At 37.0% G+C, this 24953-nt stretch overlaps 1 protein-coding gene across 5 annotated transcripts in view; it reads left to right on the top strand.

The window, feature by feature from the left end:
- The window catches only part of STK35L3 (serine/threonine kinase 35-like third protein), a 135024-nt gene that overhangs the window by 21668 nt on the left and 88403 nt on the right, over nt 1-24953 (top strand). For 2 of the 5 annotated variants that reach the window (XM_007476520.3, XM_007476521.2), the window contains exons 2-3: nt 1386-1511; nt 22489-23104. In XM_007476520.3, the coding sequence (XP_007476582.1) occupies nt 22559-23104 (546 nt within the window). In that variant the 5' untranslated portion in view covers nt 1386-1511; nt 22489-22558. Of the gene's footprint in view, nt 1-1385; nt 1512-4427; nt 5056-22488; nt 23105-24953 lie in introns of those variants that run through there. The other 3 variants (XM_007476523.3, XM_007476522.2, XM_001382014.4) reach the window with 2 other exon arrangements.

Raw genomic sequence — 24953 nt, forward strand, 5'->3', positions numbered from 1 at the left:
GGTTGTAGACCTAATTCTCTTGCCTTTCTGAATATCACATTCTAAGCTTTGTGGTCCTTTAGTTTGGAGGCTGCCAGATTCTGTGTAATTCTGACTGGTGTTCCTTGATATCTGTATTGTCTCTTTCTGGCTTCTTGCAATATTTTCTTCTTAGCTTGGAAGCTCTTGAATTTGGCAGTTAGATTACTGGGGGGTTGTATTTTGAGGATTTAGTGTAGAGGGTGATCTATGGGCTCTTTCAATGTCCATTTTGCCCTCTTGCTCAAGAATATCAGGGCAGTTTTCTTGGATAATTTCTTGTAGCATAATGTCCAGGTTTCTTTTTATTTGGTTTTCAGGTAGACCAATTTGTCTCAAATTGTCTCTTCTAGACTGGTTTTTGTGGTCAGTCATTTTCTCAGTGAGATATTTCATGTTTTCTTCTGTTTTGTCAGTTTTTTGACTTTGCTTTATTCTTTCTGTCTTGTGAGATCATTAGCTTCTACTTGCCCAATTCTAGTCTTTAAAGAATGGTTTTCCATTATGATCTTTTTATTTTCCTTTTTGGTTAGGTCTTTCCTGCTTTTCATGGCTTCCAGCAGGTCATTTCTGATCTTCAATTTGTTTATCATTTCATTTGATTTCTGGATGTCTTTTTCCAAGGTTGAGATTCTGTCTTTTAAACTGTTATTTTCTTTTTGAACTATTTAACACTTTTCTTGCCAAGTTTCTCCTTTCTTTTTAACTTGGTTCTCAAATTATAGCCTGATTTCTTAGAGAGCTTGTGACCAATTTCCATTTTGGGGGGAGAAAGTTTGGGTGTGTTTTCTTGTTCATCATCTTCTGCTATCTCCTCTGTAGTATGGATTTTTTCTTTCTAAAAATGATCCAGGGTCAATGCCTTTCTTTTGTTCTTTTTGTTGGTTGAAGATTGTATTTCTTGGGCATTGAGCTATGCTGGTTTTACCTTCCCTTCCCAGCCAGAAGTCTGAGTGAGGAGGGCAATCTCTCTGTGTATGGAGCTAGGGAGAGGTTTTTGCCTGACACTACTTTTCAAGTCTCTGCAGTTTCTACTATATGCTGTTCCCTCTCTGCTCTATCTCAGAGCTTAATATCTGCACTCTGCAGCCTCCTGGGGTCCCAAGTCTAGCTGCTCTCAGGAGTAAGTCCCTAGTAGTCTTAGCTCCCAAGGACCTAGAGATTGCCCCTTGCTCACTCTGATTCTGGCATTCTGGCTCTAACTCTGGCACTGTAGGTGGGGTGGGGGAGTGTTGATCAGCTCGAGTTTTGGTGGGAGCTATTTCACCCCCCTATAGTGTGGAAATGCCCAATCCCATGTACCTTCAATGCTGCCCTACTGTGGAGTCCCTTATTTCATCTGAAATTGGTGTTTTTGTCCTTTTGAGGCACCATATATTGGTTGGTGGAGAGGAGAAGAAGAGTCCTGCACTGGAGCCATCTTAACCTGGAAATCCCACAGCTTGAGTTTCAAGAAGCAGGAAGTTGCTGCTGCCATAGTGATTGTAACACTGGTAAATCTTGAACTTGGCCTAAGATTTACCACCAAGGGGTGGAGTCAGATATAGCAAATTAAACTTTTAAACAAATTGTATAGTCAATCAAAGTTCTTCCAGGGTGCCAGAGGCTGAGTTGTCATCATATTAGTAATAAATAGCTAATAGCTAGGACTTATGTAGCTCTTTTAAGTTTATAAAGTTCTTTACCAATATTATCTCTTAAGCCTCACAATAACCCTGAGATATAGGTTCTATTATTATCTCTATTTTACTGATGAGAAAAAGGCAAAGAGATTTGAACTTGGGCCCAGGGCTTTATCCATTTGTGCCACCTAGTTGCCTCTGCAATGTATGAGCCAGATTTTTTTTGTCTTTGTATCCCTAGTGCCTAGCAAAAGACCTTAATAAATATTGAATTGCATGTCAGGGTGGTATAGTGAATTTGGAGTCAAATTTTTAAATTAAAATTTTGTCTCCATCATTTAATAACTAGATGCAAATGGATCAATCATTAGTATTGAACTGAACTATTTCTACAAGACCATACATTTATGCTGTAAATTCAATGACAGATATTCCAAATAAGAGGCAAGATTCAGCCTTCATGGCTAAGATCCAAGGCCTTTCTCTCCTGAAACTTGCTCTGTACACTTATTTAACTGGCTTCATTTTCATCTAGATAACTAAGGTCAGTAAGTTATAGGCACAAGGAGAAGGAATAGATTGTAGGGAGAGACATAGAAGGATCTGTTTCTCTCTTTGTTCTTCTCTCTTAAGACCACTTGCAACCTAGATTTTTTATGGATTTGGAGTTTAAATATGGTTCATATTAATAGCAATGTTTCCCTAATACCTGATTCCCTATTTCTCATGGAGGTCCATCATTTGAGGAGAAGGGCCCAAGAGGTGTTCCTGGCTATGTGGTGGGTTGTTGTCCTTCTTATTCTAAGAGGACCAAAATGACATACATTCTAGGTACTATGACAGATTCTCCCCTCCCCATTAAGTAACAATTTAGGATCATAGAATCTCAGAATTGGAAGGAACCTTAGAGTGTGTAGCCTAATCTATACCTGAATAAAATTCTCTTTTGTAGCCTCCATGATAAGTGGTTATCTAATTGAAGACCCCCCCCCCCCCACCAGTGGTCATTATCAATCAAGGTAGCTTCTTTTTAAAACCCTTAACTTTGGACTTAGAATCAATATTAAATATTGGTTCCAAGGCAGAAGTATGGTAAGGAGTAGGCAACTGAATTTAAGTGATTTACCTAGGATCACATAGCTGGGAAGTATCTGACATCAAATTTGAACTGAAGACCTCCTGTCTCTAGGCCTCTCTGTACACTAAGCCACCTAGCTGCCTCAGCTTTTTCTTCTTTTGAGTGGTCCTAGGTATAATAAAATTATTTTTCATTTGAGCTGAAATCTGCCTGTTTGTACATTTGGCCTGTTAATCTTGTGGTTCAATCATTTCAGCTAAGTCTTTGACCATTTGTACCGTTCTTCATGATCCCATTTGTATTTTTTTTTTTTTTGCAAAGATACTGTAGTGTTTTTCCATTTCCTTCTCCAGCTTATTTCCAGATGAAGAAACTGAAGTCAATAGAGTTAAATGATTGCCCAGGGTGACAGAGCTTCGGTATCTGAAACAATATTTGAATTCAGGAAGATGAGTGTTTCTGACTCTAGACCTGTGCCACCTAATCTTAGTTTGGCCCCTTAAAGCAGAGAAAAACAAGTCAATTATCTTCTTTCATATAGAATCATGGAGCCAGGGAGGGGTAGAGTAGGGAAATAAGCATTTATATCGTTCATTCATTTCAGTCACATTCTACTTCATGATACCATTTGGGGTTTTCTTGGCAAAGATTCTAGAGTGGTTTGCCATTTCCTTTTCCAGCTAACCTGACAGATGAGGAAACTGAGGCCAGCAGGATTAAGTGATTTGCACAAAATGTGTAAGTGTCTGAGGCCAGATTTGAGCTCAGGAAGTTGAATCTTCTAGACCTCCAGACCATATTCTCTATTTACTGTACCATCTAACTGCTCAAGCATTTATATAGCACCTACTATGTGCCATGGACTATGCTAAGCACTTTGCAATTACTATTTTATTTGTTCTTTACAACTAAGGGAAGTAAGTGCCCCATTTTACAATTGAGGAAACCAAAGCAGAAGTTAAATGACTTACTCAATTAGAAAGTATTTAAGGTCAGATCTGAACTCAGATCTTCCTGACTCCAGACCAAGTGCTCTATCCACTTGCACCATTCAAATTTTACCCCAGGATTTATTAACTGTGAGAAGGTAAGTCATTAAGGTTGATTTGATTCCTCTCCAGAAGCTAATTCATAGGATTTAGAGCTGGGAGGCATTAAAAGTCATCAGGTACAACTTTTTTTACAGATGAGGAACCTGAGAATCCTTCAGATGTTTGAAAACTCTATCCTGTCTCCTCCATCACACATTCTTTTAATCAGTATTCACATGGCATGGTCTTGATACATTCTAACTTGTCTATATCTTTCCTAAAGTTTAGTAAATGCTTACCAAATGCTAGTGTGGTAGAGGGGGAAAAATAACCTTGATTTAGACTCAGAGGATCAGGATCTCAGGTCAAGTCCAGGCTTTGCTACTTACTACCTATATGTCCCTGGAGAAGCCACTTCAACTTCCTTAGGTACAGAATGAGAGTTGGATAACTTCTAGAGGACTTCTAAAGTTCTTTCCAGTTCTAAATTTATAATATCCACTCTCTAAAATGAGAGGGTTGAACTCCACCCTAAGGTTAAATCCATATTTAAGTCTATGAACTCATTATGTATAAACGTGAAATACTTATGGTATTGGATTCATATTGTTATATGGGATAATAATACCTGCAATGTCTCATGGTCCTGTCATGACGATAGAATGAAATAGAATCATGGAATTTTAGAGTTGTAAGGGAACTTATAAATGACCTAGTCCAATCTCTGTATCTTATTGTTGAGGAAACAGGCCTAGAGAATTAAATAACCTGCCTACTCAGCTATTCGTTGACTATCAGGATTCAAACTCAGTTCACCTGATAGGCTGTTCAGAGTTATTTCCAATATATCCTTTTGCCTCTTCACTAATGTACTGAAAAGTACTTTAGAATTGCATAAATGAAGAAGATTCAAACATAAGAGATATTTAAAATTGGGAATCATTCTTTATTTCTATCTTTCTCAGAATTCACTCATTTTTTCTCCTAGGTTGGGTACTTTCCAGTTCTGAAACTATATATTAACTACCACTTAAAGAGTTAATCTTTCTAGATGCTCTATAAACTATTTAAGGCAGATAAAACATGCATATGGGATAATTAGAGAGGGGGAGGACTAGTGCCTTTGGTGAGAGGGCTTGCCAAGCCCTTTTTAGTGTTCTTGTCAACCTTTGATGTCCACCTTTCACCCAACTGTCATCTGTGGTTCTCAGAATCTGTAGCATGTGCAGCAGCCACACTCCAGGAAATCATCTTGGCAAATGGGCTGAACTAGTCTGAGGGTAACCAGCAAACCTCAGACTCATTGGTAAGTTAAGGGGATAGATATCTACTCCAAGCAAATGAAGATTTCCCCTGGTGGAATGGGTGGATGAGAACAATTTATTCTAATGGCTATGAAGGCTGCTGAAGTATGCACTCTGGAGAGCTTAGAGCTTAATCAGATATTGAAGATATCAAGGTCATCCACTGCATCCTAAGGCCACTATCAATTTTTCTGGTTTTTGTTTTGTCCCTGGACTTTAGTGACTCTGGAAGAGAAAGTGAGGCTGATGAATTTATACAATTCTGATTAATTTAAATCCAATTCATTTACATGTCAAGACATCATTCCATGATGTCATTGGTCATCTTCAAAAACAGAGGCTGAACAACAGCAATAGTTAGGTATAAGGACTCAGAGAAGGAGTAGAATCAGTGTAGGCTGAAATTGTCAGGGCTTTTTTGACTTGTATCCAAGAGAAGGTATGAAGCTAGCCCTTGAAAGATATAACATATTTGGATAGACAGTGGAGAACAATATCCAGGGATAGGATGTGGAGGGTGACTTGAGCAAACATTGCATTCTTATGGTACAGGAAGTTTACCTGTCTTATAGGATACTAGAAAGTAGGGTTAGCTAGACTGATGAAGAACCTTGAAAGCCAGATGAAGGAATTAAGGTTTGTTCAAATAAGCGATTAGGGAGCCTTGATAGCCCCTTGAGTAGGTGAGTGATTAGATGAAAGTGAAAGCTTTTTGCAACAACCAAAGAGCAAGTACTACTGTAATAGGTGGGAGGTCAAAAGGGCAGGAGAAGGATCACAAAGAAGTCTTTGCTGCAATCACAGGAGCCAAGATTGTGTTGTAGGTTGATCAGCTAAATGGATGACTTTTTGACTGCTCACTGACTATGGTTGAAGGCTTCCACCTGATCACCTACTCTATTACTTTTTCCCATATCATAATAACCCTTTTATACTATCAGTCAAATAAGTCTGTGAATTCAGTTTTCTTCAGCTCCTCTCTTATCCTTCACATACAGTCAGTTACCATGTCCTGTTAAAACTATCTCAACAATACATCTTTGCATTCATTTAATTTCCTATAAAGCTCTTTACTGCAGGTCCTCAGCATTTTTTTTTTTTGCTTAATCTACTATAATAGAATCTTAAGCCATCTTCTCACCCTATCCTACCACTCTGGTCACATCATTCTTCCACTTAAAAAATCTTTAATTATTTCCAATTGCCTATGGAATAAAATGAAGCACCTAGCTGGATACACAGTGGATAATGTTGGGCTTGGAGTCAGGAGGACTTGATTTCAAATCCATCTGCAGACACTAGCTGAGTGACCCTGGGCAAGTCACTTAACCCTGTTTGTCTCAGTTTCATCATCTGTAAAATGAGCTGGAGAAGGAAGTAGCAACTTACTCCAGTATCTTTGCCTAGAAATCTCCAAATGGAATCATAGTAAAAAATGACTGAACAACAACAACATGGAATAAAATACAAACCCCTGATCCCAGCATTTAGGGCCATTTACAATGTGACTCCAATCTATCTTTAAAACCATATTCTCTTTATTTTATTTCCTTTTTGTTGTTCAGTAATTTTAGTTCTGTCTGACTCTTTTCTTTCATTCTTTTTTCTTTTTAAACCTTACCTTCTGTATTAAAACTAATAGTGTGTATTTGTTCCAAGGTAGAAGAATGGTAAGGGCAGGCAGTGGGGGGGGGGGGGGGTTAAGTTACTTATCCAGAGTCATCCAGCTAGGAAGTGTTTGAGGCTATTTGGGGTATTTTTGGCAAATATACTGGAATAGTTTGTCATTTCCTTCACCAGCTCATTTGACAGATGAGGAAACTGAGGCCAGCATGGGCTAAGTGTTTTTCTCAGGGTCATACAACTAATAAGTGTCTAAGGCTGAATTAGAACTTGGGTCTTCTTGGCACTCTATAGTGCCACCTAGCTGCCCCATCTTTAAAAACATACCCCTTAATTTATTGTTTCTGGGCAAACTTTATTGTTATCTCTCCTCTTTTCTCACCCTACTTTCTTCTGTCTCTGTAGCTTGGCTTATGCCTATAATGATTCCTCCTTCATTTTTGTTTGTTGAAGTTTCTCCCTTTAAGACTCAGTTTGCATTCTACTTTTTCCATGAAGTTTTCATTGATCTTTCCCTACCTTCCCCCACCAAGACCATTAGAAAAATGATTTCTTGGGGGCAGCTAGGTGGCTCAGTGGATTGAGAGTCAGGCCTAGAGATGGGAGGTCCTGGGTTCAAATATGACCTCAGAAACTTCCTACCTGTGTGACCTTGGGCAAGTCACTTAATTCCTGTTGCCTAATCCTTATACTCTTCTGCCTTGGAACCAATGCAAAGTATTGATTCTAAGATGGAAAGTAAGGTTTTAAAAAAGATGATTTCTTCCTCCCCAAATTTCTGATGTGATTTTGTCTAGATTTCTCTTTTGTACATATCTCATACTGTCTTGAAGAAATTTTTTTCCGTACTCCTTGGCACCTCACAGTTAGATTGTTGGTTCCTTTGGAACAAGGTTTGTATCATATTCTTTTTATCAGGACCCAGTATGTAGTATGTGTTTTAAAAAGTTGTTGAATTGAATCAGCTTACCATCTTCTTTCGATAAGGAAACATTATAGAGCGAGACATGCAAGTCTAAGGCAGTCTCTCTGTAACCATCTATGTTTTAGCCTGGCAATTTAATAACTTTTGAAAAATATTGAGTAGCAACCTTTTGCCCGATTTTCTCTATCAGTTTATTGGAGTAATTTTTAAAAATGCTCATTCTTGTTCTTTAACACCTACAGACTTGTTAATTTACTTGTTTCTTAACTTCAGAAACTAGACTGTATATACAGGAAGGAGTTTGCTTTTATCTGGGCTTAAAGTTGTCAATCTTTAATGCCCCTTTTGTTGATGTCAACAACAATGCACAACACAAAAGCCTCCTCAGCTCTCTTTTCTGAATAGGTTGTCTTCACCTGTCTGCTGGTGTGAAAGAGTCATTAGAATACAACAGAATTGACAAGAATTGGAAGTATCATTACTGAAGATGCTGGAATGAAAACACTTCTTTTGCTCTTTACTGATCCTAGCCCTACCACAACTAAATCTTTAATTCTACTTAATTTCAAAGTAGAGAGGGGCTACAAGACTGGTCCAAAAAGGGCAACCAGACTCTGTTCTCCTCTTATGTACTTATGATCTGCAGTGTTAACTCATGTGATTTGAATATTCAAAAAATTCTGTTTTGTAGTTTAGGTCACAATTGCTGTGGGATTTCATTATCCTAATCAGGCTAAAATTTTTTAGACCTTCTTATCTCACTTAACCCCTCGAAGAACCATAGTTTGTTAATGTTTTTTATGATGAAGTATTCCACCCTAAGCACAATATTCCAGATATAGTCTGAATATCACAGGATATACTAGACATAGTTTAAACATTACATGTCTGGACCTAATGCAGATTAATGTTATGCATTATGCAGACTATCTTAGCTTTTTTATTTTTTTTTAGCAGCTGAATGTATTGTTGGCTCATATTTAGCTTGTGATCCACGTACACTCTGAATTTTTCATTTATTCTGTTGTTGCCAAGGCAGGTATTGCCTATCTTATATCCCATTATAGAAACATAAAATGGGAAAGAGCTTTGTGAACATAAATAGAAGCAGAAGTATGATTCCATATTACAAAGTATTTTGGGGACTCAATTGTAGTACTTTATATATTTTTCCTATTTTATCTTATAGGTTTTAGTCTAGTATTCCAAACTATCTTGATAGTTTTGACTCTTAATTTTTAGTATCTCCATGGGATTAGTTGTCTCAGCTTTTTGTTTTCTATATATTTGGCAAGTATGCCATTTATGTCTTTATTCAAGTCATTGGTAAAAATGTTGAACCAGTCAAAGCTAATAAGAAAATCCTCGGGCATTTCTACCGGACTGATTTGGAAGCATTAATCACCACTGATTGAGCATAGTTGTTTTCCTTTTATCTTATCATTTCTTATGACAGAGTAGTATTCCATTACAATCATATGCCACATCTTATTTAGCAATTCCCCAATAATTGATGGACATCTCAATTTTTAGTTCTTTGTCACCATAAAGAGAGCTGCTATAAATATTTAAACTATATAGCTTCTTTTTCTTTTTCCCTGATCACCTTAGGAAACAAACTTGATAGAGGTATAGATCAGGAGATAATCTCAGTTTTATAACTCTGGGCATAATTCCAGATTAAAAGGGCAATAATTTTAACATTTTCCTTTATGATCCTCTAAAAATTTAGAGACATATGCTTTATCCTGCATTTCAGAGAACTAAGCTTGTGATATATTAAAAATTAAGTTTTCCTGAGTAGGATGGATTGGTTACATTTAGACCTGAAAGTGTTACTTTTTTGTCCCAGTTGATCTGCAACTAGAAATACAGATGTGTTCAGGTCTCTTAAAATTCTTAAAATTTCTTTTTGGCACTGTCTTAGGTACTCTGTGTTTACTAATTATCTGATTAAAATATTTGATTAATGTCATTACATCCTTTTGTATCATTTTTTTAGACTGTTACTGAGTTCGGGTCTTGAACTCAGTCTTGACAAACAGAAGATGATCTTGGCTCAACAAATAGACTTCATAGAGAGCACTTTAAACATTCAGATAAAAATCTTCCAACTTACTTCATCTGCATAAAATATATAAGCAAGTCAATGTCATGATGTGAATGGATTTCTTCATATTGTAGAACTTGTGACAACCTCAACTAATGTTATTTTGCTTAAGTGGGAAAAACCCAATAATACTTGTACTGAGAACATTTTTAGGCTTATCACTTTTAGGAAAACTTTAGTATTTTCAATCCAATAGACCTTCCTTTGGGTGGATATTTTTGAGATTCTGACCACAGATGCTTCACTGGTAAGATGAGAGCTCATTTGGAGAGTCTTTTGACTCTATTTATTGGCCAATAAAACCTATCCTTTCTGCCATCCTAATTTTCTAAGCTGAAGCTATTGGTAGTCTGCCATGTTTAATATTTAAGAAGAAAAACAAGAATTAGTTCATATCTTTTGGTAGAGAAGCCCTTAAGATCAAGAAACAAACTCTGAGTGGAGTGCAAAATGTGGACATTTGTAGTTTATTGATTGAGAGAGGAAAGAACTCACTCAAAATGGGAAGATTATAATCCAGTAAGAATCTCTGAGCATGTCTCTTAAGCTTTTTTTCTAATATTTCTCTTTTCTAATATTTTCTATTTCTCCTATTCTAGCTTCCCCTCTGTCATAAGTCATACAAAGGTCTCCCTTAGAGGAAAAAAAATCATATCTTCACTTGTTGTCTATTTCTCTAGTAATCATCCAATTTCTCTTAGCCAAAATTCTAGAACAAGATATCTCTTCTTTCTTCAGTCCTGTTTAATACTTCAGCCCCTGAAATCTGGTTTTATATCTTAATAACTTCATTGAAACTGCTCTGATCCAAATCCTTATCACCTCATGCCTAGATTGTTGAAGTAATCCTTACTGATTTCCCTGCTCTCAGAATAATCTTTCTATTAAAAACAGAATACTTCCATCAGAACTTTCTAGTGATTTCCAATTGCTTACAGAATAAAGTGCAGATTCCACTTCATGTCCAAAGTTCTCCACAATCTGCTGCTACCCTATCCAAACTATCCTGTACTCCCTAGTTCCTCTGTTTCAGCCAACTTTTCTCATTCTTTCCTTGTATATAATGCTTCTGAGTTTTTGGCAATGCAATTTCCTCAGCCTTTAATATGTACCTTCCATGGTCCCTTCATATTACCTTTTCCTCCTTCAAGGTCCACCTTAATTAAGTTCTACCTCCTTTGAATCTCATTTATTGTTCCTACCCACATTAGTTTCTCCTTTCTGAGTTCCTGTAACACTTCATCAGTGTGGTGAATTGGCAGTTCTCCCTTCAGGACTCATGATTGGGCATATTCTACAGTATTATTGCTCTAGGGAGTGATGGCAAATCTTTTAGAGAGGGCATGCTCAAATTGCACCTTTAAGCAGCCTGTGAGCCACCTATATTACCCCAGATAGGGGAGGTAGGAAGTACTGGCATTGTGCTGCTGGGCAGAGGGGCAGGGCATGTGAAAAATGTCATTAGGTCCTGTGGAAAGGAGGAATGGAGCAGCTCCCACCTGCACACAGGGGTATGCTTCACCAACATGACCCTAGGGGATATTTTAAATTCCTAGTGTGAAAAGATAAATTTTGGAAACAGATCTTAGTGGAGACCAGTAGGAAGTCATATCAAGGACTTGGAAAGGGACAGGAATATATAATGGAAAGAGGATTGGACTTGGTGTTAGGAGAGCTGAGTCTATGTCTTGGCTTAGATACTTGCTGACTGCTAATGCACCTGTTCAAATTATTTAATATCTCTAAATCTCACTTTTCACATTTGTAGAATAGGGATCACAGTATTTGTACTTCTCACATCACATAATGTTATCTGGTTTTAAAGTTGAAAGAGATGTTGAGAGAACTACTCAGAAAATTTAGGGTTGAAAAATTCTTTAAAGATTATTTAGTTCAGGGAGCAGCTGGGTGGCTCAGTGGATTGAGAGCCAGGCCTAGAGACAAGAGGTCCTAGGTTCAAATCTGGCATCAGACACTTCCCAGCTGTGTGATCCTGGGCAAGTCACTTAACCCCCATTGCCTAGCCCTTACCAGTCTTCTGCCTTGGAGCCAATACACAGTATTGACTCCAAGATGGAAGGTAAGGGGTTAAAAAAGCATTATTTAGTTCAACTCTGTCATTTTACAGGAATTTGATTAAATGGGTTTCCATTCCTCTCATTTTGTAGGTAAGGAGATTGAAGTCTAGAGAAATTAAATGAACTGCCTAGTTGCACAGAGACAAACAGTAAACTGAGGTGTTGAGATTCAAATGGATGTTTTCTGACTTAAAAAATAAATATATGTAAAAAATATATGTGTGTATATACATATGTGTATATATACATATGTATGTCTTGATTCCTGAGACTAAAAGCCCTTTTAGCTCACTCTTTATTGAATGCCTATTATATCCAAGATACTATAAGGGCTGTGGGGGCTAAAATGATTAGTAATACACAATCTTTTCTCTTGACAACTTAATAATAGGGAAAAGTATCTAAATAATTAACAGTACAAGGTATAATGTGATGTGTCATTACAGAAATACCAATAAAGTGATTTAGGGACTTGGAGGATGGTGAGATATCTATGAGTACGAAGGAAGGTTTAGTGAAGGGGATGACATTTGAATTGGATTGAGTTGAATGGGTAGGAATTTGATACAAAGAGAAGGAAAACAATATAGGCAGAAGAAAAGGCAGGAATAAAAGGTGCAGAGGCAGGAGCAGATTTTGTTCAGAAACACTTGAATGCTTCAGTTTAGCTATAGTATAAAATAGTGTTAGAGGAATTGTGAGAGATAAAGTTGGAGCCATCACACATGGCAGGCTGAAGGTCTTGGGGAAGCCATGAAAAGTTTTTGAGCGAGAGAACTGATATGATTGGATCTCTGCTTTAAGATTAACTTGGTCTCTATATGAATTGAAGAAGGGAGAACTGCAGAAGAATTTAGCCACTTTAATATTGTGAAGAAGAGAATAAAAGCTTAAAGTGAGTGGGGAGGACTAGGAATACAAAGAAGAGGCTGGATTTAGATTTGAGAGATCTTTTGAAAGAGAAGCCAATATGACTTAGCAATGGATTAGATGTTTGTGGAGTGAGGACTTAAGGGAAAGTAATCAGAAGTGACTGTAAGAGTCAGGGTGAAATGATGGTGTTATTAACAAGCATAACAAAGTCAAGTGGGACATTTTCAACAGGCTGTGATACTAGTGGTAAATATAAGAATTATAATAATGGCACTTATATAGCTCTTAAAGCCTACAAAACATTTTACGTGTATTATGTCATTTGGTCCATACAACAACTCTGGGCGGGGGTGAGAGGGGCACTATTAATGCCTAATTTTTGCAGATGAAGAAACGAGGCTGAGAAAGGTTAGTCATTTGCTCAGGTTCATGCAACTAGTAAGTCTCTGAGGCAGAATTCAAACTCGGGTTTTCCTAACTAAAGTTTCATTCTTGGTCTACAATGCCACTTCTTTGCCTCTAGGTGGAGATGTCTAGTAGGCAGTTAAAATGGAGGATGGGATCTTGGGAAAGAGATTCGGACAGAAGATTTGGGAATCATATACATAGAGATGAAAGTTGAAGCTATAAGAGTGGATAATATAGCCAAGTAGGGAGAATGAAGGAGGCCTGAAGTTCATCCTTTCTTATATAATTGTTTTTATTCCCCATAGTTTAATGGATACTCAAGAAATACTTGAATTGAATGAGAGCCTCTGAGATGGACTTCAAGCCTCCTCCTACATTCCAACTAGTATTGTTACTTTGATTAATTAGAGGAATCACTTGGACAATTTGTGTCCAAGACACAGTCTATAAATAGATACATATGTCAGGAAGTCTGAAGTTCACATGCGTTTTAATTGGATGCTACATTCTCTTTTACATTCTCCTTTGTGAAATCTACTGTGGAAGCATAAAATGACCAGAACCCTATTTTCTAAGCTTATTTAAACTATTGATATTTGTATTATGCTGTTTTGTCATCAAGGATATTCTTAGTAAATTTAAATCTAGCACTTGAAGAGTATATGAAAATCAATGAATCAAAAATCAAATAATCATTAAGTATTGGTTATATGCAAGATAATACTCATGAGGCACTACTGGGAAAAGGGAATGTCAAGTTACATACAATATCGTTGCTGGATTTTAAACCTTAACAGTGGTTTAATTCAGTGTTCTTTTACTACTTCAATTTTAGAATCAAGAGTTTTCAAAAAGGAACGGCCCTTAGAGATCCTCAAGACTAGTTTCCTAATTTTACTTTCCCAAAGAAAGTAAGCAACTTGTTTGTCCAAGGTCATATGGCTAGTGGTATTTCATTGTTTTTTCTATTGCTCTAACTCATATTTAAAAAGTCAAGGAGGCTAGCAAAACATAGATCACAGTGAACACAGAATTTGAAAGAGTACTTTTTGTACAGATGATTCTGCTGTAATATGTTTGACAACCTGAATTTGTTCTAATTTGATTGACATATTAGGGACCAATTTGAACATAATAGGGATTTTGAGTTTGCTCATATGTCATCCAGAGACAATAAGATTTAATGAGCCATATCTATACTTTTCTGGGGTTACAACTTTCTGTCTGATTTCAGATAACACTCCTATTTCACAATAACTCACAAGCTGCAACCCTTCCACAAGTAAACTTCAGTTCTTTTTTCAAGGTAAAGTATATATTTTCTGATACAGTAGAAGCTGTGGGCATAGGAGGGCTCCACTCTTCTCCCCTCATCTTCTGCCTTGATTCAAGGTGTCCTCACACTCATAAATGTTGATGTAATTGTGGTAGTTACATATTTCTTAAATATTTAACCTATTTAAAACTGTGCTACTGTTTTCATTAGGTTCTTATCTTTTTTATGTCTCATTGATGAAGTTTTATAGTTTTGTGCTTTTAACCCCATTTTCCCCAATAAAAACCAATTGCATAATTTTACACATTTGGGTGATTTTTAGGAGTGCATAGTTCACCATACAGCAGAATTGAGTGTACTTAAAGACTTTCTTTGCAATAATAATAAAAATAATAGCTAGCTTTTTAAAACCCTTACCTTCCATCTTAGAATCAATACTGTGGATTGAAGACAGGAGAATGGTAAAGGTCAGACAATTTAAGTTAAGTGGCTTGCCTGGGGTCACACAGGTAGAAAGTATATAAGTTCAGATTTGAACCCAGGACCTCCTGTGTGTGTGTATTTGGCTATGAATCCACTGAGGCACCTAGCTGCCCCTGCTAATAGTGAGCATTTATGTAGTTCTTTAAGGTTTGCAAAGCCTATTACAGATTTCATCTCATTTGATTCTCACAACAACCCTGGGAGGTAGAAGCTATTATCAACTCCATTTTATGGATGAGAAAACTGAGGCTGAAAAAGATTAACTGACTTCTCCAAGGTCACCTGAATGATCAGTCAACAAACATTTATTAAGCCAGGTTAAAGATCAAAGGATTTTTTATTTGATCTTAAAGGTAATAAGCAGATTTTAGTAATTAAGAGATATTTTTTAAGCATTGATCATGTGCCATCACTGTTAAGTGATGGGCATACAAAGAAAGAAAATAATATAGTTCTTGCCTTCAAGCATCCCACATTCTAATCAGGGAGTCAACACATGAACAATTATGTATGTACAAGTTATATCTAACAGAAGTCACTAGAAGTACCTGGCATCAGAGATTATATCTAAATAGAAATTCACTTAGCACTGCTGAAAAGTTGTAATCTGATCTGCTTGAATGCTTACAGTGAGACTATCTCTTGAGGAGGCCCATTTTGTTTTTGGATAACTCTAACTGTCAGGACTGGAAAAACCACTAGGAAACAGTGGGATTAGAGCTAAGTATTTAAGAAATCCATAAGGCAAGGAGGAGGAGGAAGAGGATCCCACAGAGGAGGTACAGCTAGTAAAAAAGGGATGGTTGTGAGAGATGGAGAATTATATGTGAGGAAGAACAAAAAGACCAATGTCACTAGATCATGGATTATATAGAGGGAGTAAAGTGTGAGAATGTGGAAAAAAGAGAGAAGGGACAGTTTGCAAAACTCTTTGAAAACTAAACAGGAATTTAATATTTGATGCAAGAGGTAATAGGGAGCCCATGTAGTTGACTAAGTAAAGGGGAATACATAGTCAGCTGTGAAGGGTTAAAATTTTGGGGTTAGAGTTTGAACAAAAGTCAGAGCAGTTTGGTAAAACAAAACACTTAGTTTATTTTGAGCAAAGTTTGAATACGAACTAGAAAGAAGGAAATTGAGAGAACTCTTATACCTAAGATCCCAATCCTAACTAAAATGTCTAAAAACCCTAAATCTATCTGCCTTCAAGGGCAGTGTCTTCTGCCAGGGCAATCCTGGCCTACTCTCCTACTCTATCTAAGAATTTACCCACTATCTACATACCTAAGCTTATCAATCAATAAGGCTGTTAGCCTTAAATCTGTTTTCTCTCTCCACAACTGTCAGAAAAACTGCCAGTCTCAGAAAGAGAGCCAGAAACTGCTGCTCCTCTCCCCAGGGGACCCAGAAACCAAAAAATCCCTTTTCAACTGCCTGCAACTCCCTAGCAAAGGTCAGCCACACCCTCCTAACTATCATCAACGGCCAGCCTTCACAGCAGGGGAGTTCTTACTCAGAAGTCTTTTTGTTCTCTTGCCTCTTAAACAGAAAAAGGAAGAAATGAAGAAAAACTCTCTTAACATATTCCCCTTGAGATCTGTTGGGAGACCAGTCTCCCTAGTGGATCTTTCAAACAAAACTATCCTATATTCTATATTAGAAACAAGGAGAAGTGAAGTGAGAAAGAAAGAAAGCAAAACAATTCTTGCAACATGGAAGTCTCAAATAATATGCAATTATAAATATTTGCAGTCATAGAATCACAAAATTCTTACTTTAACAAATAAAAACTTATTATACTCTGCAGAAATAAAAACCTAAGATATTATTCCAAATAAACCTTATAGTTACTATGCACAAAAAAATACAAGAAGCTTATATACTCATTATATGCATATTATATCCCATTTGAGGTGGATATGATACCCCCCCCCCCCAGGTGGGTGTTGATCAACACTTATAACCCTTTGAAACACTTTACCATTTATGTATTAGTTATTATAATCCTATATAAGTATGTTAATAATTATTGTTTTTAAATAGCAATCCTAAATGCTATAACATAACATAAATTATATACTTGCTTATTTAGTATTACTCATTCTATTTTAAACCTTTACAAAAAAATCTCTTTATTAAACATCAAAATATAAGTTCAGGAGTTCATTGAAATGTTCTTTAAAATGGTGTCCAGTTGTCCTTGTAGTCTTCTTCTTGATGAATTCAATGTCATTAAAAATAGTGTCCAGTTGTATCTATAGTCTTATTCTTGATTAACACATTTGACTGCAGGTACTCTTTTCACATGAGAGCACTGAATCCACAATGTCTTTTCTCCTATCTTGATTGCTGTAGGGGTTGTTAAAAGTACTTGGAATGGACCTTCCCAGGTCAGCTGTGTTGCTCCTGTTTGCTGAAAGTTCTTTATATATACCGTATCTCTAGGATATAGATCATGTAATGAAAAGTCTATAGGTCTAGCTTGGTGAAATATGTAGATCTCCCCTTGGTCTACTTCACAGGTAGAACAATGCTAACAGTAGAGCATCCGGCCATTTCAAATAAGTTTCAGTATATAATTGCCTATCATTGTCTTTAATTCCCTATTCATTCTCTCTACTTGTCCTGAGCTCTGTGGGTGATGTGTCACATGAAATTTTGGTGTTATATCTAGGCATGAATATATTTGTGCTAAAATCTGTAAAATGTGTTCTTCTGCCTGAATAAATTCTTGATGGTAAACCAAATTGAGTTATAATTTATTTTAATAATATTTTGGCTACAAATGCTGATGTGGCTCTTGCAGTTAGAAATGGTTCCAGCTATCTTGTTAGCTGGTCTACTATAACTAAACAAAATTTGTAATGCCAGCTTTTAGCATTGCTATAAAGTCAATTTGGAGATGTTCAAACACTGTATAGGCTAATGGATATCCCCCAATGATATCCATTGGTTTTCCTTGAAAGCTGTGTTGGTTATAGGCTTGGCAAGTTGCACTAACTGCACATACTTTAGAGGCAACATTTGTTATGCCAGGGGATATTCATACTTTCTTTACTGAATCTACAATGCTTTATGTTCCAAAATGACCATTTTTGTGAATTGATTGGCAAATTTGTTGATAAAAAGTTCTAGGAAGTATTGGTTTACCTTCTGTTGCCACCCATACACCACTAATTTGTTTAGCCCTAAAGTTCTGTTTCTACTTTTTAACCTCTTTCTCATTATATGCAAGGGATAAATCTGCTTCATTTATAATTGTCAAATTTAAAATCAATTCAGGGCCTTCTATAGAGGCAGGTTTTGTAACAACATCTGCTCGGTGGTTTCCTTTCTGTGTGGGCAGAGCAATGTACTATAGCCAGGGTTTCAGGTAGTTGTAGAACTGGAAGAACCTCATTTATAATTTTTGCATTTGTGATTGTTTTCCCAGCTTGATTTTAAGAAACCTCTTTGAAGCTAAAGAATACCCACAGCATGACATATTCCAAAGTCATATTTTGAATCTGTATAGATTGTTGCTTTTTTTTCTCATGCTATTACACAGGCTTGCTTCAACACTGTTAATTCTGCACCTTGTGCACTTAGATTTGATGGAAGTAAAGCTGACCACAGAGTTGCAAATTCTGTGACTACAGAAGCTCCATTATAACATATATTATCTTTCATAAAGGAAGAACCATCCGTAAACACAATTAGATCTGCATTTTCTAACAGAGTATCTAGGAGATTTTCATGAGGCTTTTCTGCCATAAACACTAATAATTCACAATTATGCAATGGTTCTCCTGTGATTAGTAAATATGGAAACAATGTAGCAGGGTTGAGTGTTGTACAGTGTTTTAAAGTGATGTTTTCATTGCCTAATAAAGTTCTTTGCCCGCACAGGTGGATCTGACTTTTTCGAAAGGAAACCACCAAGCAGATGTTGCTACAAAACCTGCCTCCATAGAAGACTCTGAATTGATTTTAAATTTGGCAATTATAAATGAAGCAGATTTATCCCTTGCATAGGAGAAATGAAATGCGAGCCTTCAGATAAAACAAATCCTAAATACTGCACTTTTGGGAGACACCACTGAAACTTTGATTTTGAGATTTTGTGTCCTCTTTTATATAACTCCAACAGGAGATGTTTGCTATCTTTTTTACATGCTTCTGCATTAGAGCAAACCATTCACAAAATGTATTAAATGGCTCTCCTTAAAACTCAGTATTTGACAAATCTTGTGTCAAAATTTGGGACTTTCTACATAACCTTGAAGCAGACAGCACCATGTATTTGAGACCCTTTCCATGTGAATGCAAATGTTTTGGGAATCTTCATGGATGGGTATTGAAAAAAAGGCAGAGCACAGATCTATTACTGTGAAATATTTAGTGGTTCTAGGAATAGAGGAAATAATAGTTGATGGACTCAGAATGACAAGATGTCTTTTGATTATTAATAGCCCTTAAATCTTGGACAAATCTATAAACAGGTTTTCATTTTTTGTCTAATTTCAGTTTTTTAATAGGCAAGATAGGTATATTGTATTCAGATCTGGGAATTATTATTTTCTGTTTGATTAAAGAATTTATCAATGGGGTAATTCCTTCAATTACTTCTTTTGATAACGGATAATGTGGAATAGACAGAGATAGACCACCTCTCGTTCTAATTTTAACTGGAACAGCTGATTTAAGCAGGCCTACATTTGTAGAAGATGTAGCTCAGAGAGATTCAGGTATATCTGTTGGTATTTTTAAAAATTGAGTTTTATTCATTTCTTGATTATCTAAGAAGAGTACTGAGAACAAATTTAGAGATTCTTCAGGTAGTTCTAATGTAATATCACCATCTTCAGTACATACAATCATGGTTCTTAATTTACATAACAGATCTCTCCCCAATAAATTCATAGGGGAGTTAGGCATTAGCAGGAACAAATGTTCCACAGATAAAGGTCCCATGGACATCATTTGTGGTAAAAGTTTTTGGATTTCCAAAGGTGTTTCAACAACACTAATAGAGTCAATAGAATTATCATTAGGATAATGTATACTCATTAGCACAGATCTGGATGCCCCAGTATCTAGAACACAATTATATAACATATTCCCTACTTTCAGTGTTACATGTGGCTCATTACTGTCTAAGGGAGAATGGACTGGGATGACTGGTGAAATTATATCTGTGTCTGGAAAACTAAATGTTTCACTATTTGATTCCAGAGTCCTTTCTTCCCTGGAAAACCTTCATAAAGGTCCATGTGCACCTCTCTGAAATACTTCTTGTTGGGTGGATTTACATTTTGGCTATGGTGTGGACATGCCCCATTATGGATATATTGTAACAAGTTATTTGCCTCAGTTTGGTTACTGTTTAAATTGGAAATTGTTTCTGTTGTTATTATTTCTAGAATAGTTATTGTTCCTAGAATAGTTATTCCTAAAGTTCCCACCATTAATCCTAAAATTGCTGAGTATTTGATTCCAGCATCTGCAATTTATCATCAGATGTCCTCTCTTTCCACACAAGTAACACATTGGTCTCTGGTTTGTATACTCTCTTTGGGTTGTGTATTCTTGTATTGGAGCCATAGCTAACTCCAAATCCTTTTTCAAGCCTTTCAATTTTTATCTTTAAAACTATTATCTCCTTTCTTAATGCATCCACCAAATCACTATCATTGGCATCTTTAATTTCATGCCCATTATAAACATAAACTGCCACTCTCCTTAAGTCATCAAGATCCATATTCATTCTTAGGGCAACTGGTTTTGAATTAGTCTTTGACTACTTTGCAACAATTTTTTACAAACTGCATTCTCAGTTGTCTAATGTCTCTTCCTCTGGTCAAATCAATATTTATCTTTCTCCCAGTTCTATAAGTAAGTCCATGAACATGAAGGATTTTCTATCTGTTGCTTTTGCTTTTCAAATTTTTATCCAGGTACCAGGTCTGTCTGAATACACTTTCATTGCATTAAGTATAGCCTCCCTAGCTTGGCACAATCTGGTATAGTCCCTTTCATTGTTAAGTCCCAATGAAGGCCGTTCTTAGTCCAGTGAACTGTGCCCCACTCCTCATTGGTAAGTCTGATAACTTTATTCTTTTCCCTTTTTGTTAGTAATTCATCTAGAAGATATTCAAAATCAATCCAGGTTAGATCAAATTGCCAGCATATAGTTTCTACATTTTTATTTTAAAGCTATGGGATCCTCTTCAAAAGAAGGAATGCAGCACTTAAATCCCTCCATATCCTGAGGGGTAAATGGTCTGTGGTGCCTAATAGTTACTCTTTCTTTTTTGCATTAAAAGTTGCTATTTCACCTAAAGGGAGTAGTCTAGAGTTTGCATCTTCTTTCTTTTGGCTTTTTAGTTAACTGCCTTGGTAGGAGAATTAGAAGCAGTAGGAGAGGCAGGTTGGGTCATGTGAGATCTAGTTTCATTTTGTTGTTCAATAGTTTTAGCCATTTGAGAGATACTCTTTTCAAGTTCAGCAACTTTAGAGATAGTTTCATTTTGTTAGGCAATAGTTTTAGTCAATTGAGAAATGCAATCCTCAAGATATACAACTCTAGTATCCATTAGTTTCTCTGTTAGTTGTTTTCTTAGTAAGGATTAAACTAAACACTTGATAGAGTTGGTACCCTTGAAACAATGCAGATAGCACAAATACTCCCATAAATGGTACTAACCAGAGTCAATCCAAAACTGTGAGTTGTAAAAAATCTCATTGAAGGTCTCAGGTAGTGGGAGTTGTCTGAAGTAAATTGGCACCACCTCCTTTACTACCCATACCATGATATCTAGCACCATGGCTATACCTCTACCTATTTCTATTACTGATAAGTAACAGAAGATTAATAGGTTAATCAAACTCCTAGCTAGATCACCAGGCTATGAAGGGTTAAATTTTGGGGATAGGTGTTTGAACAAAAGTCAGGAGAGTAGTTTGGTAAAACACAAAACACTTAGTTTATTTTGAGAAAAGTGGATAGGAAATAGAAAGGAGGAAAGTGAGAGAAATCTTATACTTAAGATCCCAATACTAACTAAAATTTCTAAAAACCCTAAATCTATCAGCCTTCAAGGGCCGTGTCTTCTGCCAGGCCAAGCCTGGCCTACTCTCCTACTCTGACTATGTAAGAATTTACCCACTATCTACCCACTTAAGCTTATCAATAATCAATAAGGCTGTTAAAGCCTTAAATCTGTTTTCTCTCTCCACAACTGTCAGTTAGAAAAACTGTCAGTCTCAGAGAGAGAGAGAGTCAGAAACTGCTGTTCCTCTCCCCAGAGGACCCAGAGACCAAAAAACCCCTTTTCAATTGACTGCAACTCACCTACTAATGGTTAGCCACCCCCTCCTAACTGTCATCAACGGCCAGCCTGCACAGCAGGGGACTCTTACTTAGAAATCTTGTTGCTCCCTTGCCTCTTAAAGAGAAAAAGGGATAAATTAAGACAAACTCTCTTAACACAGTCTAAATGCTAGGGAGGGAATTATGGCAACCAAGAACAAGGGGCTGTCATGTAGATCAAGGGTTTGGGCTTATTAGAGAAAAAGCAAAACTAAAGAGGATGATTAAGGGTTCATTTTTCTGCCTGAGATTATTTTATATTATCTGTTCATTATACAACTTGATGTGTCTTTTCTTCTTTACTGCAGGATTATTTAATAATCAGGTGCCCTTTTCAGAGATTTCTGTTCCTTTCCTGCTCGGGCCTAGAAGTGAGCCATGACTACAAATGCCAAGTACAACATCCTGCGAGAAGTGGGCCGTGGCAGCTATGGGGTGGTATATGAGGCAGTTGTCAATCAGACTGGAAAAAAGGTGGCAGTCAAAAGAATGCATTGTAATGGACCTGAAAATGTGGAATTAGCTCTTCAAGAGTTTTGGGCTCTTCAGAGCATTCAAAGTCAACACGAAAATGTGATCTGGTTGAAAGAGTGTATCTTGCAAAGTGGCCAGGTTTTCCAGCCAATGAGCCACCACTGCAATAAGACAGATGATCAATTGCTGCTAATAGAAACCTGTCTCAAAGGGCGTAGATGTGTGGATCCCAAGTCAGCCTGTTACCTGTGGTTTGTGATGGAGTTTTGTGACAGTGGCAACATGAATGAATTCTTGCTGGCCCGAAGTCCAGATGCCCAGTTGAACAAGAGTTTCATGCAGCAAATGAGCCAGGCAGTGGCTTTCTTGCATAGAAATCATATTGTGCACAGAGATCTAAAGCCAGATAACATCCTCATCTCAAATAGCTGTGGAGGGCCTGTGTTAAAGGTAAAAAGGATCATGAACTTTTTATTGACTTCTTGGTTGATGGGTAACATTTTTGAAATGTCTACTTCAATAAGAGTTTAATTGGGGCAGCTGGGTGTCTTAGTGGGTTGAGAACAGGCCTAGAGATAGGGAGTCCTAAGTTCAAATCTGGCCTCAGACACTTCCCAGCTGTGTTACCCTGGGCAAGTCACTTGACCCTCATTGCCTAGCCATTACCATTCTTCTGCCTTGGAACCAATACAGAGTATTTATTCCAAGATGGAAGGTAAGGGTTTAAAAAAAAGAGCTTATAACCCATACATCATGATTTTTACATTGTATTCATCAGTGAGGATGGTACAGAGGAAATATTAAATCCAAAATCTGCTCTCAAGAAGCTTACTCTCTAGTTGGGGAGACAAGATTATATATCCAGGATGCAGGCAAGAATGTAAGACAGTATTGCCAAAAATAGTAATACAAATAAAATAAGTTTGAAAAGAGTTCAAAGAAGGTGGGTATCATTGAGGAATGGAGAGGTGTAAAGATTAAAATTTAGGGGAGACTGAGGCAAGTAGAAATTATTTCTCTCTGCAAGGAGTATTATATTTTTATGAGGTTTATTAAAGGTTAAGGATTAAAGAAAATACAGAATAAGAAAACACATGCCTAGGCCAGAGAGGCCTAGACAAGATAACCTCACATCATGAAAGAGACGTGTCTGCTCCAAAACGGAAGTCCAAAAGAGTGTGAGCCTATTCACAACCAGGTTTAAATACCCTATCTCGCTCTCGGCCCAGGTGAGAATTCAGTGAGATTAGAGGGCATTCTGGGGAAGTGGAGCAAGGATTTCTGGGGATTGAAGTCCTGGATTTGAGTCTATTTTTACAGAGGTCAGAGAAGGTTTTGAGGAGAACATGATACCAGATATACAAGAGTAAAGAGTAGGAATTGGATATAGAGAGAGGATTGGATATAGCATTCAGCTGGGAATGTACGAGCAAAATCATCAAGGGAGTGATTGCTGTGGCATTTTCAAGGGACAGGGAAGAGAGTAGTGGGAGGTAACATTGAATAGATAAGGTAAGATTACAGAATATTTTGAAAGCCAGTCTGTCAGGGAATGGGAGTAGGAGAGAGATGGCAGCTGTCCCTTGTGAACTGTAGTTTGAGGCAATGTGGGTAAAGGATAGTTCATGGGGATGGTTCCCTAATCCTTGGACATGGGGAATTGGAGTAAATTAATCACTGGGATACATAATACTCTCCACAACCTTTGACTATTGTTCAGGGCTGACATCTGAGCCTGTGCCCAAATATTGATTTTTCTGTTGCCTCTCATTCCAACATGATACTTCATTTCTTTACATCTTAAAGTTTACCCTTAAAAATATAACTACTTTAGGAAGGTGGATTATACTTTAAACAGTTATCTCCACTCTCTCATACCTTGCCAAACTGCATTCTTGGATAACTCCCATCATTCTCCTTCTCTGGTCTTAACTCATGTGTTGCTAAATGTGGCTGGAGGAAGTCATCCAACTGTGCTAACTCAGTCCACTATAAATTTATGCCATTTAAATTCAGTTAGGCTTCTTCCACTGTATAACATGACCATTCTTTTAATCCTGCCTAATTGATTCTCAACTTTTGACCCCGGTAACTGACCCAGCCCTCTTTTCTCCTCAAATCATTTACAGCCCTCCCTCATCCTGTCCTCTTAGCATAAGATTGTGCATTAGACTTTACTATGAAAACAGAAGTAGATTGTTACAAGTCCTCTCCCTTCCCCTATTCTACATCTCAAAAGCCTTTGACTTTATTCCCTATTCTCTCTTCTTTTACTTAGAAACTCTAGTTTCTGTTTTAG

Source organism: Monodelphis domestica, chromosome 1, assembly GCF_027887165.1.
Source record: "Monodelphis domestica isolate mMonDom1 chromosome 1, mMonDom1.pri, whole genome shotgun sequence".
In the NCBI taxonomy this organism is placed as follows: Eukaryota; Metazoa; Chordata; class Mammalia; order Didelphimorphia; family Didelphidae; genus Monodelphis; species Monodelphis domestica.